At 34.0% G+C, this 16017-nt stretch overlaps 1 protein-coding gene across 4 annotated transcripts in view; it reads left to right on the top strand.

Moving 5' to 3' along the window:
* MTF2 (metal response element binding transcription factor 2) overlaps window positions 1-16017 on the top strand; it is an 83132-nt gene that overhangs the window by 49994 nt on the left and 17121 nt on the right. For all 4 annotated transcript variants that reach the window (XR_014268091.1, XM_082477493.1, XM_082477492.1 and 1 more), the window contains 8 exons: window positions 3214-3412; window positions 3534-3615; window positions 7401-7496; window positions 7738-7838; window positions 8230-8378; window positions 10332-10427; window positions 11276-11344; window positions 12186-12309. Coding sequence is in view for 3 of the 4 variants with exons in the window: in XM_082477493.1 (XP_082333619.1) it covers window positions 3214-3412; window positions 3534-3615; window positions 7401-7496; window positions 7738-7838; window positions 8230-8378; window positions 10332-10427; window positions 11276-11344; window positions 12186-12309 (916 nt within the window). In the remaining variant the exon portion in view is untranslated. The remainder of the gene's footprint in view (window positions 1-3213; window positions 3413-3533; window positions 3616-7400; window positions 7497-7737; window positions 7839-8229; window positions 8379-10331; window positions 10428-11275; window positions 11345-12185; window positions 12310-16017) is intronic.

The raw sequence follows: 16017 nt of genomic DNA, 5'->3' as shown, positions 1-16017 counted from the left end.
GCCATCAAAGATGAAAAAGGGAGGGAATTTGTTGAAGCAATAGCAGAGCATGTGAAACTATCTGGGAATGTTTGCAGTTTTGATTTTTGTACATCTTCCACTCTAGAATTGGAAGGCTCTAGGTCATTGTAGTCACCCTGGCATTCTGTTGAGGTCATTTCTCACCCGTAATTAATTAGGTTGCTCAGGCTTTAAGTCAGTTTTTTTAACTTAAGGGAAGCAAAGTCCTGCTGTGACCACTGGATTTGTAGCTTTCTAGAAAGTTGCTTGCTCATAGGGTCATTTTCATACTGTGATTTGAAGGTATTGTTTCACTGTCTGGAGAAAGTTCTCAGCCTGGCATTGAGCATTCCTGCTGATAAAATTTATTGTAGTGACTCATTCTCCATTTTTACTTATCTAGGACTCATCTTGTCAGGCTTTTAAGTCTTTTAACCCTTCTAATTATAGTATTGAAATGCCTTTTCCTTACAGCTGACTCTGATAATAATGTATGACAATATATATTCCTTTATTTAGAGCATGGCTCTTAAAATGTGATCCATGGGTCCTTTCAGGTGGTCTGCAAGGTCTAAACTATTTTCATGATAATACTAAGATGTTGTTTGCTTTCCCACTGTGTTGACATTTGTACAATGCCGTAAAAACAGTGTTTGGTCAGACTGCTGTGTGCCTTAGCGTGAAACAAGGCATCAAACTGTGCTAGCATTCTTTATTTTTGAGCACTCACAGTAAAACAAACAAAACACACATGTGCACACACACGCAGAAAACCCTATTTCGTTCAAGAACATTCTTGATGAAACAGTAGAAATTATTTTCACTAAATCTTAATCTTGAGTTTAGGTTTTTAATGTTATGTGTGACAGAATAGGAAGTATATATATATATAAAGTATTAATGCCATTGTTTGAGTTGCTGGCTGAGCTAGTAGCTTTTCCATGGAACACCATTTTTTACTTGAAACAGTGACTTCCTTTGGTATATGGTGGATACTTTCTTGACACACTCATTTCACTTATATTTACTTTACTTACCATTTTTGGTTTTCTAGGTTTGTTCCTATGGGTTGGAGCTGCCATCTGGTGTCATTACTTAAATACAATTTTGTTCCCATCAACACCTTTGTGCTCTTATTGTCAAATATATTACATTCCTATATGTTATAGGCCTAACAATACAGTTATGTACATATTTTTCCATATGTTTCCTTTAGAGGAAATATGCATTTATACTGTCTTTTATAATTACCTTATTACTTTTCCTAGTGTTCTTTGTTTTTTTAGAGTGTGTGTGTGTGTGTGTGTGTGTGTGTGTATTTGAATTTCTACCTTGGTTTACTTAATTTCAACCTTAAGAACCTCCTTTTTTTTTTTAAATTAATTTATTTATTTTTTATTTTATGGCTGTGTTAGGTCTTCGTTTCTGTGCGAGGGCTTTCTCTACTTGCAGCAAGTGGGGACCACTCTTCATTGCGGTGTGTGGGCCTTTCACTGTTGCGGCCTCTCTTGTTGGGGAGTACAGACTCCAGACGCGCAGGCTCAGTAATTGTGGCTCATGGGCCTAGTTGCTCCGCGGCATGTGGGATCTTCCCAGACCAGGGCTCGAACCCATGTCCCCTGCATTGGCAGGCAGATTCTCAACCACTGCGCCACCAGGGAAGCCCCTCCTTTATTTCTTGTAAGGTAGCGCTGCTAGCAACAAATTATCTTAGGTTTTGTTTATCTGGGAGTATATTTCACCTTCATTTTTGAAAGACAGTTTTGCTGGATATAAGATTCTTGATTGACAGTTTTTTTTCTTTCAGTGCTTTGAATATGTCATTTCACTGCCTTCTGGCCTTCATTGTTTTTGATGAGAAGTTAACCTTACTGGGGTTTCCTTGCATGTGATGAATTATTTTTCTTGCTGCTTTCAAGATTTTCTCTGTCTTTCAGCATTTTTACTGTGGTTTGTCTGGATGTGTATCTGTTTGTATTTATCCTACTTGGAGTTTGTTTAACTTCTTGGTTATATAGATTAGTGTTTTTTAGTAAATGTGGGATGCTATCAGTCATTATTCCTTTGGATATTTTTATTTTTATTTTTTTTAATTTTAAGTTTTTAAATAAATTTATTTATTTTATTTATTTATTTTTGGCTGCATTGGGTCTTTGCCGCTGTGCCTGGGCTCTCTCTAGTTGTGGCGAGCGGGGGCCACTCTTCGTTGCAGTGTGCGGGCTTCCCATTGCAGTGGCTTCTCGTTGCGGAGCATGGGCTCTAGGCGTGTGGGCTTTAGTAGTTGTGGTTCGCGGGCTCCAGAGCGCAGGCTCAGCAACTGCGGTGCACGAGCTTAGCTGCTTCGTACATTTGGGATCTTCCCGGACCAGGGCTGTAACCCATGTCCTGGGCACTGGAAGGCAGATTCTCAATTACTGTGCCACCAGGAAAGCGCATATTCCTTTGGATATTTTTAAAATGTAGTGTATCTTTCAAACTGAAACTCTATACACTTTAGTTGCTCCTCCCTCCTCCAAGCCACTGGCAATCCCCATTCTACTCTCTGTCTCTATCAATTTGACTGCTCTTATAACCTCATGTAAGTGGAATTATACAGTATTTGTCCATTTTGTCTGGCTGATTTTGCTTTAGCATACTGTCTTTAAGGTTTGTTCATGTTGTAGTTTATGACAGAATTTCCCAGAATTTGTTTATCCTTATAGGTACTGAAAGTATGTATTCCCAACTGGAAACATTTTTTTTCTTCCCTACTTGTTTTGTTTTTACTTAACTTTTATACTGTTTTTGAATTATCGTGTATCTAGTTTTACGTACTGTTGTATGTTTAATTAGTAAAAAAAAAAAAAATCTAAATTTGGTTGCTGAATCCTGGCCTCATTGAATGAATATTGACAACTGCTATCATTTTGTTTTAAACTTCTTTGTTTCTGGAGAGTTTTTATGATATGAGGTACTTGTTAATATTTTCCCTAAATGTAAGGTTTTCAATAAGTAAAAAATTTGATTAATACATGAAATATATGATTGTTATAAAATAAGCTCTATAAGTAAATCAGTCCTGTTTTGTTTCATTTTATTAATTTTTATTGAAGTTTGGTTGCTTTACAATGTTGTGTTAGCCTCCACAGCACAACAGAGTGAATCAGCCATACACATACAGATATCCCCTCCCTTTCAGTCAGTCTTATATATGGTTATTTATTTCCTAAACAGAGACTCTACAGGGGCAGGTAATTCACTGGTCCACAAGCGGTCTCCTTTACGTCGAAACCAAAAGACCCCAACATCCTTGACCAAGCTGTCTTTACAGGATGGACATAAAGTCAAAAAGCCAGCATGTAAATTTGAAGAGGGTCAGGATGTCCTAGCTAGATGGTCAGATGGCTTGTTTTATCTTGGAACTATCAAAAAGGCAAGTTACCTTAATATCTTTTGCTGTTTCTGCAGTAAACTTTTAATAATATCGAATTGAAATTTAACTTCGTGGTTTTGATTTTAAAAGAAATCACTGTAAGTTTTCCTCTGTATTTCAGATAAACATATTGAAACAGAGCTGCTTCATCATATTTGAAGACAGTTCTAAATCCTGGGTTCTCTGGAAGGACATTCAAACAGGCAGGTGCTACTATTTCCCTTGGACATGATATACACTAAAATTTTATTTTCTTCAGCTTGTCATTTTCTAATGTATTCTGTTTAGTACAGTGTATTAAGATAACTAAAAAAATCAGTGTATTCTTCAGAGTCTTCAAGGAGTTATAATCTATTTTATAGACCATAAAAAGAACAAGAATTGCTCTGTTAGGGTAGAGATAGATTAGACGACAGATGCATCACTGATGCACATGTATAAATTATTGTTAGGACCCTTCTAAGAACTTTGAAGAAAAATTTTAGTTACTAATATGAATAACACGGTTTCACCTTTACTGTTACTTGCCTGTATTAGTACAAAGTAATATAGAGAGCTAATATTTATTGAGAACATACTGTTTGCCAGATGTTTTGGGGAATTAGGACTATTAAATAGCTTTAGAATGCTAAAAATATTCATTGATAAGAATAGTTTAAAATTACTGCTTAGTTACGGTTTTTTATGTTTAGATGGGAAAATGAGGCTGTATTTGGGTACAGGTAAAAATGAATACAGGTATGCTTTGGTTTGGTTATAGGTATGTTTCTTGTTACGCTTTTTATTTTTGCAAGCTATAATTGCTGTATGTTGTTTGAATCTGCTAAATAAAGGTATTTTTTTCAGGTATCTCTTTCATGGAAAGTGCTTTATTTATGAAAAATTATGAATAGTAAAAATCTGAGTACTTCAGCTGCACACTAAAGCCCCACTTTTGGTATCCTTTTAATGGGTTAATGGGCCTGCACTAAGGTGTTTTTATATCTCCCCCTGTAGAAAGGAGACGGACAAATTCTGTAAAGTATTTATCAATTGGGTTTTTAATTTGAATCCCAAATGCGACTTTATGGTAGGTTACTGCTGTGTTCAATTTCTTGATTTCACTCTTAGTTTTTTTTTAAAGAATAAAAAAAGTTTTGGTAAAGGAATTGGAATGTTCTAGTTGCCATTTTTATACATGGTACTCAGGGATTAGGTGGAGAACTCAATAGCTGTTACTCTAGTAAAATGTCTTTCTAGTGAAAGAAACTTTTTACAGTTTTTAGGACTGATCAGTTTAAAGGTCTAAACTTACGTTTTGAATCTCAAATTGAGGGGTCAGTGAGAAAAGGAATAGGAGGCAGATAGGAGGTCTCCAGCAGTAGTGATATTGAACAGGGTCTTATTACCCTGCATACAGAATTATCCCTTTTTCTTAGTTTGTAAATATGGTTCTCTCTGGTGGAACTGAAACGTGTTATACTGCTTCTGTTCCCGTTGTATTAACTATGTGTCCCTTTCAACTTTTCTACCTTTTTGAGGTTCCTGTGGGTTAAATATAGGTCTGTGTTTCTGTCTTCTTCCCTCCCTCCCATCCTTCCTCCCTTCCAGAAAGGAAGAAGAAAACCAGTTGTACATAGATAGAAAGTTGTTATGAAAGTGAGGGGGTCTTGTCCTACATGTGGCATATCCAATATATCAGTTCAGTGGTCTGTGGTTGTTTTTTCCTCGCTGGCTCCTTTTACTATCCTTATAATGAGATAGGATAGCTCCTTGGCCATTTAACTCTTTGTAACACCCAGAAAGTAGCACACATGTATGTAACTTGCAGTTGATATAGAATGAGTAAGTGAACCTGAAAATTGCAATATGGCAGATGTCAGTGTGGAGTGTAGCTTTAGTAGTTTTCTTCCTGTAAGGATCCTGCTTATAGTAGTTATATATCAAAATAACTTAATAAATTATAGTAATTTCACTCATCTAATAAGATTCTTTTAAAAATTTTTCATAAATAGGAACAATGTATAGTCATATTAGTAGTCAAAGAAGTGTACATTACAACAGGGAGATAGCATATTAAAACCATTAAATAATTTTAAAAGGATTTTTAATCTTAATACCTAATACTGTTATGGTTTCTGTGAAAATGATTCACTGCTGGTGGCAATGTAAATTTCTATTTTGGATATTTAATAGTTGCATTAAATGCATAAAAATGTTTTATATGCTTTCATCTATACAGCAGACTCATTTGTAGCAGTTTATTCAAAAGAAATAATTCATAAGTAAAAAATCTAGATGAAAAATACTTGCTGTAGCTTTATTTTAACAACAACAAAAAATTTGGCATATCTAAGATGAAATGGCTTTATAGTCATTTGGGTTTAGAGTGAGGGAGACTATAGAAGGCCACTAAGCTACACAGAAAGTTTTTGTAAACTTGATGATAAAAAAGACATGTTGGATTTTGCAAGTAAAGGCAATTCTCTGCTTCCTCAGGATTGTTTCCTGAGGGTGAACACATATTGTTTGCCGGATCAGCACCCTCTTTTACGAGGAACTGCCTTCTCCTACACCAGTCCACATGGTTATAGTGGGAGTCAGATCAGGCACCTACCACAGTCTAGGGCTGTTGGTCCTTTTCCAGGAAGTTGCAGATTTGGACTGAGAGGTTCTAGGCTCAGTCTGGTCGCTCTCCTGACTGGAGCCATAAACTGAGAAACTATGGGAAGCCACATCCAGCCAAGTGAACAAAGCCTGGGAGAGGAGAGGAGAGAGGACAAGAGCCAAAGCAAAAAAGGAAAAATGCAAAAAACGAACAAGCAAAAAATTTGGTAACCTGCATACCTAAGAATAGAGTCATAATAAAGTAAATTTGGTTCTTTCCACCGGACAGAATATTATACAGCTTTTAGAAGTTATATGTTTGAAAACTACAGTGTGAGAAATGCTTTTGATGGAAGAAACATTACATAGTATTAATGAAAAGAAGCATCTCACAGTGGAGAGGATATGGACTCTGGTGTATCTGGGTTTGGATCCTAGCCTTGATACTCTGTGACTGAGGGTACTTGGATTATTTACTTTATCTTTCTGAGCCTCAATTCTTCTCTATAAATAAGATATGTATCTAATAAATGGTGGAATTAAAATAATACATATCAAGAGCCTAACACATGCTGGCTCATAGCACAAAATTGTACATTTTTATTATTGTTGGTATGTGAATAAAGTGTATGTATTAGTATTTTAACTATGTATATTGAAATTCATGAGAAGAGATTATTGGAAATAATTGTGCTAAAGTGATAAAATTATATTCTAAATTTTGCAGAGTAAAATTGTTTTTAGAATAAAAATGTTTAAGGAAGAAATAACTTACCTATTCAGGTAAAAAAATGTAATTAATAACTGGAACCCCTCACTTTTGTTTCAGTGGGATATTGTTTAGGTACGTTGTTTGACACCATAGTTCCAGATTTCAGAAGCTGGAGATCAAATAATTAGTGTTCAGCCTTTTTTATAAATTAGTAAGTAAAAAGAAGTGTTCTGAATCTTGAGAGTAAGGAGTCATTGGCGGATCTTCCTTGCCCCTTTTCTTCAGTCTCATGATGTTAGGCAGTGTAGGGTGAGTGAGTAATGTACATGGGTAGGTGTGTGTTCTGGAGAGTAGTTCTAGTGTTCACAAAACATCCCCTTCTCTCGCCTCCCAAGAGGGTGGGAATATTGGAAGTAAATGATAAGGGATCCTGCCTGAGAGCAGTTTAAATTATGCCCTCTGCCAAAAAGCAGATTAAATTATGAATGTAGACAGTGAGGCATCTTAAGTTAAAGGTAGGAAGAACACAGATAAGGAGCAGAGAGAGAGCATTTTGTGTATAGTACTTTGCCTTGAGAAAATACTATTATGATCTAGGGAACAGACATTGCCAATATGGGCTACTCACTGAGTAAAAACAGTGGTTTTGTTATATGGAACAATTCTTTATGTATATTTTAAATATTTCAGGAGCCACTGGAAGTGGGGAAATGGTCTGTACAATATGTCAAGAAGAGTATTCAGAAGCTCCCAATGAAATGGTTATATGTGATAAGTGTGGCCAAGGTAAACATTGATTTTTTTCTTTAATCTTGTGGAAAAGTTTTATTACATACTTAATGCCCCTGTTGAAGATTAATGATTAAAAATTCTTTACATTGGTAATTTGAAGCTGTTACCATAAGTTTAGTCATCAGTTGTAAATATATTAATGTAGGAAAAGAGAATACTAAAATGCCTTCTTTAAATTGTGTTGCAGTATTTATTAATAAAATAGAATTTGCTTTATGCTTTTTTTGATATTAAGGATATCATCAGTTGTGTCACACACCTCATATTGATTCCAGTGTGATTGATTCAGATGAAAAATGGCTCTGTCGACAGTGTGTTTTTGCAACAACAACAAAGGTATCTTTTAAGTGTTTTGGGCTAACGCCCTAAATGGAATTTGTAAGGCACTATCAACGTAATGATTGTGTACGTTGAAAGTTTATTTGAATGAAATGAGCAATCAATCTTAGGTAGAATGAGGTACTGCTTATTGTTTGACTAATGATGCTTAAGTGACTTGCAGCTATTCTTGCACTTATTTTCTGATAGTGGTCTTGGAATTGGGCAATAATTTGAAAGAAAAGACAACAAAATAAATAAAGATTATTATTGGTCAAACAGTTTGTGATATGGTAAGAAATTTAGAATGGAAATTTCTTCATAAGTTTCAGAAGCATTTTAAAATTATAGAATTGTATTTAAAATTTTATCCTTCACTCTTTTAAATAACTTTTTCCCTCTAATATAGAGGGGTGGTGCGCTTAAGAAAGGACCAAATGCCAAAGCATTGCAAGTCATGAAGCAAACATTACCCTATAGTGTGGCAGACCTTGAATGGGATGCGGGTCATAAAACCAATGTCCAGCAATGTTACTGCTATTGTGGAGGCCCTGGAGAGTAAGTAAATATGGTTATTTAATGCCCTTAATTTTTAATTGCTTATATTGTCCACTTTATTTTTGTTATTGATTATGGTATGGGAGTGATAGTGAATTGTAAATGCATGAAAGTATCAATAAAGAAAATTGGGGGGTGATTAGAGGCTGTAGTTTTATTCATCTTTATCATTAAATGTTTGCTAAATAAGTGAGTCAGAGTTCTAACTAAGAATGTTTAGAAATTTACCTTTAACTTCTGATCACTGGTTCTAGTTCTGCTCTTTGTAACTAAACACATGCATCTTATCTTTCTTAGGAGGTAACTCTTAAAATACTTAAATCCAGTAATCGTATTTCCCACTCCCATGGCTCACATACCAAGTGTTCTCTTTTCTAGGCTAAAATCTCCATTCCTGTCAAACATTCTTTATGACATGTTTTCCAAACTCTGTCTTTGTTGCTCTTCAGTTTTTGGAAGTTTACTCTTGAAATAATGGTGCCGTGATTACAAAATGCAGTGTTTCCAGGACTAGTCTGACAGAATATAACGAAGCTATTAGAGTTCTAGATATTATGCTTCTGTTGTTGCAAGGAAAGATTGTATTGCCCCTCTTTGGTCGTCCCATCATATTCTTTTGGCTCATTATGGGTTTGTAGATGGTCAACTAAAACTTTTAGTTCTTTTTTTCATACAAGCTGATATTAAACCAAATTGTGCATCATGTATTTGTACTACATTTTAAAAAATGTTAGTGGATAACTTTACATTTAACTCTATTAAATTATATTTATTGGTTTCTTAAATCTTATCAGACTCCATGTTTCTCTTAAGACAGGGATGCTCTCTAGAAGAATGCTGGGACATATAAGATGTTCAGTGATGAAAACATGAATAAATGAATATGTAAATGAATGAAATTTTAGTTCTTCATTCTACCTTGTCTCTGATCTTATGGAATTTTTATTTGTGGTTTAACATTTTTATAACATTTCTCAATTTTTGGTTGCCTGCAGATTTAAGAAGCATTCTCTCTGGTTTCTTTAAATCATTTATAAGAGCTACAGTGAACCTAGAGATTGATCTTTCTCCTTTACTCATTAATACCTAGCATCTTAGTTTATAGACATTATTTTATGAAGCAGATTGTTCATTGTTCTTTAAGTACCGTGACTACATGAACTATGTTTGATATTGCTAACACTTTAACACCTAACAGAGTACCTAGAACATAGTATTCATTAGTCTTTTGATGAATGAATGACCTTACTAGTAGCATCTTGCCTTTGCCTGTGTATGGCTTAAAATTAACATGGGGCTAACTTACTGAGCAAAAGAATTATTTGAAGAAAAGGCATTATTTGGGTGGCAAGTAAGGATATTAAAACCATGTACTAACTAAAAAGAGAGGATATCTTTAGCTGAAGATTCTGTTTTAGCATCTTCAGCCATCTGAAAGAGAACAAAATCTGTCACAAAGCCTTTATACCTGGTGGAGTCTTAGATTAGATTTGTGGTTATGTTAACCAAATTTATTAAATTGCTGTACTCCTTTTCTTTTCATTATAAGGAACAAGAATAGTAGAAACACAGTGAAGGCATAAAGTTGCCTATGGCTATTTGGTATATGAGACAAATAGCTCTACATATCAGTGACCTCTGAGACTGTTGATGTGAAAAAAATCCCAGGCTTGACAAAGATCCTTTACTAATTTAGGACCCAGGCACTTATTGACTAGAAATAGTAGATGTAGCTTTCAAGAGCTTATAAATTCTCATGAATAAAAGAGAGGAGGAATGAAATGGTCAATATTAATAACCTTTTTGGGAAGAAAAAGTTTAACACTGAATATACCAGAAATGTGATACTGTAATCAGAACTATATTCTGTGTCACTTTTGTCATTGTTTTTTTTTTTTTTTAAACTTTACCTCATGAAAGGTAGTAATTTTAATCTTAAATTTTTTCTTGTAGCTGGTATTTAAAGATGCTACAGTGCTGCAAATGTAAACAGTGGTTTCATGAAGCTTGTGTGCAATGCCTTCAAAAGCCAATGCTATTTGGAGACAGGTGAGAGAAGGGCATTTGACTGATTTTTTTTTAGCTTTTAAAAATTGTATTTATGTTTTTTCATTTTCACATTTCTAAAAGTAGTTTTAATAGTGATTTGTAAAAGGTTCACCTTAGGGGGAATATGTTGTTTAATATACTTAAATTATATGTAATTTTTAAAAAAACATAATTTTTGTGCTTTTGGATATTGCAGAAAGCTTTTAAGTATTTGACCAGTGAATATATTTGCACCTATTGCCCCGCAGTACTCTAAACTATTCTCATTGGTACCTTCTTTTAAAGGACCTCAAGGGAATCCAGAGAACCTCAAAGACAGACCTAATGTCTTTTTGGATTAAGAGAACATGAAATAGCAGAGAGAGCTCTAGAAGAAAAATTAGAGCACTAAATGTAACATCAAAAACTCTGGGTTTAAATCTTAGCTTATGTGATTTATTGTCTTTCTGACCTTAGGAAGGTCAGCTTGTCTCCTGGACTTTTTCTACCATGTTGTTTTGAGCATTGAAAAGTGGCAATGTGTATGGGAGTAGTCATCACAATTCCTGTTACACACAAGGCATTAGTAAACTATGCCTGTATATCAATCTGTATGTGAACTCTGAAGGTCTCTAATGGTTAAAAAAAAAATTGCCCCTTTCCCCCATGTACAAACTTATTTTATTATTTGTCATTACTGGAAAAGAAACTCTTTAAATCACAGTGTCATGATTCAAATTATATTTTGCTTTGTATATAAGTCCTTATGTCAATTGTAGGATTTGTACTTGCTGAATATTAATTTTAATTGTTAAATAATTTATATGTACTCTTGATTACTCAGTATATAACTTTTCTTTTTTCCTTAGGTTTTATACATTTATTTGCTCTGTCTGCAGTTCTGGACCAGAATACCTCAAACGTCTACCATTACAATGGTAAGTATGGACATTTCTGTTAAGGAACAAAAAAGAGCCATATTTTTAAATCTACAGGATGAAACTTTCTATATACATTTACTTAGCTTAAATAAAAATTTGTTCTTCTTTATGCCTGGCTTTATTTCTTTTCCTGTATTTATCCTCAAGCCTGATGTCATCTTCCCCAAAGATTATCTAGTTTTATTGCTGAAGTAATAAGGCCATTCAGTTTCTAATGGCATACAAAGTAACTTTCAAATATCTTTTAGATCTTCAAAATTCTTATTCATGTTTCTAGTTCTTTTGGGCCTTCAGAATAGCATCAGTAGAACAGAGAAAGGTCTTATAACAAATATGACAATTTCTGCCTCAGTTAAGTAATCCTGGGGCATGGGAAGTATGATGAATTTTGGAGATTTACTGAAAATGTTTATAGTAAGTGCTTAGAAATTTTTGTCAAATATTTTACATATTTTAGGAAAAGATAAGATTTAATTCATGAATCAGATAAAATAAAGTCTGTTAAAGTGTGATCCATTTTGTAGCTTATGTAGTAGTGAAAACATGAAATTTTAGATCATAAGTTATTTTTTCTTAGCATCAGGTCCTCTTTGAATTTATTTCAAGAAATCAAATATCTTTTAATTTTTACTTACTGTTCAGGATAAATTAAATGTTTAGTTAATGTTTTTCATATGTAATGATTTATTGTGAATATGACTTGTGATATTAGCCCTCTGTTCACCTAAATACTTTACTTTGGATTTTTTAATTGCTGGTTTTATAAAAATATTGTGTGATTTTTAAACAATAACCAAAAACATTGTTTTCATATATTTTGATTATTTTTGGATTCCAGGGTAGATATAGCACACCTATGCCTTTACAACCTAAGTGTTATTCACAAGAAGAAATACTTTGATTCTGAACTTGAGCTTATGACATACATTAATGAAAACTGGGATAGATTGCACCCTGGAGAGGTAGGTGGTCTTAGAGCTAACTTCATTAGCTACTTAATGTCTTTTTTGTTTTGTTAAAAGCAACTATCGCACATGTATAAGCCCTACATCTAAAGTAGCATTTTAGGTTTAGTTAGGAAGAAATATCTTTGATGAGGCTATAGCCCTCATTCTCCTGTTTGTTGCCTCTTGACTTGAGGAAAAATGTAGGAGGAAGTAAATTACTTTATTCTTCCATTTTCTGAAGTGAAAATCACTGTAGTTAAAGATAGAAGGGAGGGAGAAATCCTTATTATCGGGTATCTTATGATTCCTCCTCCTTTTCTTCTAAGTTTACTCTAAACTTAGAGATGGGGACTTCCTTGGTGGCGCAGTGGTTAAGAATCCGCCTGCCAATGCAGGGGACATGGGTTCAATCCCTGGTCTGGGAAGATCCCACATGCCGTGGAGCAACTACTGAGCCTGAGCTCTAGCGCCCGCGAGGCACAACTACTGAGCCCGCGTGCCGTGACTGCTGAAGCCCATGCGCCTAGAGCTCGTGCTCTGCAACAAGAGAAGCCACCACAATGAGAAGCCCACGCACCACAACAAAGAGTAGCCCCAGCTAGCCATGACTAGAGAAAAGCTCATGCGCAGCATCCAAGACCCAATGCAGCCAAAAAGTAAATAAATAACTAAATAAAACTTAGAGATATAACCAACACTCTTCTTTCCTCTTGTGTTGGTACTCCCTTATATATCTTTAACTTCCAGGAATAGTGAGACCCAGTAATAATGTTAGCTAAGTTAGAGAGTGAAGCTACCTGAGTTGGAGATTATCCCCCTTATTCTGACATCTCATTTGCTTTTTGTTTGCAAAGTGTAACCACTCATGCTGGTTTACAAAGAGTTTTTTTTTGAAAAAGCAGTATAAAAATAAATGCATATTCATTGAAGATTTTGAAACTACAGAATAGCACAAAGAAGAAAATAACTAGAGTAACTTTAATATTTACCTTGTTTTTAGCATTTATTTAGAATTATTAAAATACAAATATTAAATATTAAAATACGGACATTAACTAAATTTTTTGTTTTATAATATGTGGAATTAGTCATGCATTACTTTTTGAGGTAAAAACTAAACGATTTGAAATTTAGGAAGAGTTTCTGCATTTGTAGCTTTTAGACATGAGGCAGTTTATAAGGTTCACATCAAGTAAGATATCAAGTTTTTGTTGTTGTTGTTCTGGGGGTTTTATGGGGCATCAAGGAGTGCATAATACACATTTATTTAAAAGTTAGTGGTAGATCAGTTGCATAAAATAAACACCTGTGGAATACTTCGATTTTAAAATCAAAGATATTATTAAAATCAATTGAGCTAAGATGTTTTGAGTGTTAGAAATTGGAATATAATACTCTCATTAAGTTTTCTGTTAAAAGCTTTTTTCAGATGACTTTTGAGAGAAAGTGAGTGACTTGTAAATTTGATAAATTTTAATAAACTGATTAATAATGGGAGAAAAAAGTGTGTAAGGCACTGTTAAGTATAGTGTTCTTTATAGTCATCTTAATAGTTAATGTTCTAATACATTAATTTGAAATGCTTTCTAGCTATGGTTCTTTCAGCACTTCATATGCAGATACATCTATATTCCTTTTAGTATACTTTATGTTTTACATGATTAAATTCTGCATTGGTTACTTCACGTAGATAGCGGGCATGCATATAAAAACTCAAGTTTTGGGACTTTCCTGGTGGTGGTCCAGTGGTTAAGACTTCGCCTTCCAATGCAGGGAGTGCGGGTTTGATCCCTGGTGGGGGAGCTAAGATCCCACATCCCTTGCAGCCAAAAAACCAAAACATAAAAAACAGAAGCAGTATTCTAACAAATTTAATAAAGACTTTAAAAAAGTGGTCCACATCAAAAAAACAAACAAACTCAAGTTGTTTTATTTATTTCAAATGCTATCATTTTTTATTAAAATAAAAATGTAATTTAGATTCTATTGAAGAGGCTGAAAATAGAAAATAATAAAAACCATAATTAGATGTTTTTAAAGAAATGAGTTCAGTTTATGAATTTCAGGTATCTCAGTTCCAAACTGAACTTCTGACACATGTCAGAAAAAGTTTATGTCAGCAATAGGTACATGTTTTATTTTCTGTAACCTATGAGATAATGTCTTAACACATAAGAAATTTCAATTTCTTATTCTTTGCCAAAATGGAAAAATATATCTCTTTTCATTTAAAAATTAAGAAAAACATGATTACAATCTAATATAACTTTACAACAGAAAAGTTTTACTTTTCTGAGGAGTGTTTTCATTTTTGGGAGCCATAAAATTTATTATCAGAACAAGTGACTTTCTAGTCACTTCTCATTGCTCTTTTTCTGCACTAAAAAAAAGAAAATATTTCAGACGTCTTAGGTTAGTCATCCCATCCTCAGACTAGTTATTTACAGATGGAAGTTCAGGTTTTAATCCTCTGTATTAATATTTTCATCTTAATATTGTAATTGGTTTTTAGAGTGAGATTTTAATGATAAAGAGACCATAAAATTTGTCAGTAATATTTATTCAGTGTTTTCATTTAGTTTACTTCTAAATGTTTGTGGTAATAGAAACAAAGATAATACAAATAATGTATTATTCCAAATTATTAAAGTAGTAAATCTTTGGTTACCTGAAATTGAATTGCAAATTGAATTTTGTCACTAACTCAAAATTAGGTTAATAAAATTTTCTTTTTGTTTATATTTGTATTCAAAATCTTTTTATAAAATAACATTAATTACAGTTATCCCTTGATATCCATAGGGAATTGGTTCCAGGACCCCCTTCAGATACCAAAATCTGAGGATGCTCAAGTCCCTTATATAAAATGATGTAGTACAGTTGGCCCTTAGTATCTGATTGATTTTCTGCAGTTGGAACCCAGGGATACTGAGGGCCAACTGTACTTTCAAAACATGAGAATTGCTGTATGCTAAGTATATTACAGGCATACCTCAGAGATACTGCGGTTTCAGTTCCAGGCTGCTGCAATAAAACGAATATCGCAATAAAGAGAATCACGAACTTTTTGGTTTCCCAGTGCATATAAAAGTTATACTTGCACTACATTGTAGTCTGTTGTGCACAATAGCATTATGTCTTTAAAACGCAATATACATACCTTAATTTAAAAATAATGCTGTTGCAAAAATGGAGCTGATAGACTTGCTTGAGGCAGGGTTGCCACAAACCTTCAATTTGTAAAAAACACAGTATCTGTGACGCACAGTAAAGTGAGGTAAATGAAAGGATGTATGCTTGTATTGGTTAATTGAGTACTTTGGAACACTCAAGTCATTTTGAACATCAGTTCTTACTATACATACTATAGATTATACAACAAAGACGTTTGCTCTAGAATTTTAGAGAGTATATTTTAGAGAGTGCATTTTAGAGAGTACAGTTGACTCTTGAAGAACACGGGGTTAGGGGCACTGACCCTCTGCGCCCTGCCCTGTCTGCAGTTCTGCACCTGCAGATTCAACCAACCGCGGTATAGTACTGTAGTATGTATTTAGTGAAAAAAATCCGTACATAAGTGGACTCATGCAGTTCAAACCCCTGTTGTTCAGGGGTCAACTTTATATCCTTACATACTGAAAGGCAAATTTAACATTTAGGTATCATATATTTTGTTCTTTGTTGATTATTTTTAGGATTGTTAGAACATATTAGAATACAGTG

This window comes from Balaenoptera physalus (genome assembly GCF_965194825.1).
Source record: "Balaenoptera physalus genome assembly, chromosome: 1".
Classification (NCBI taxonomy): Eukaryota; Metazoa; Chordata; class Mammalia; order Artiodactyla; family Balaenopteridae; genus Balaenoptera; species Balaenoptera physalus.
The sequence above is the reverse complement of the archived record's forward strand: the minus strand, read 5'-3'. Positions and strand labels throughout refer to the sequence as shown.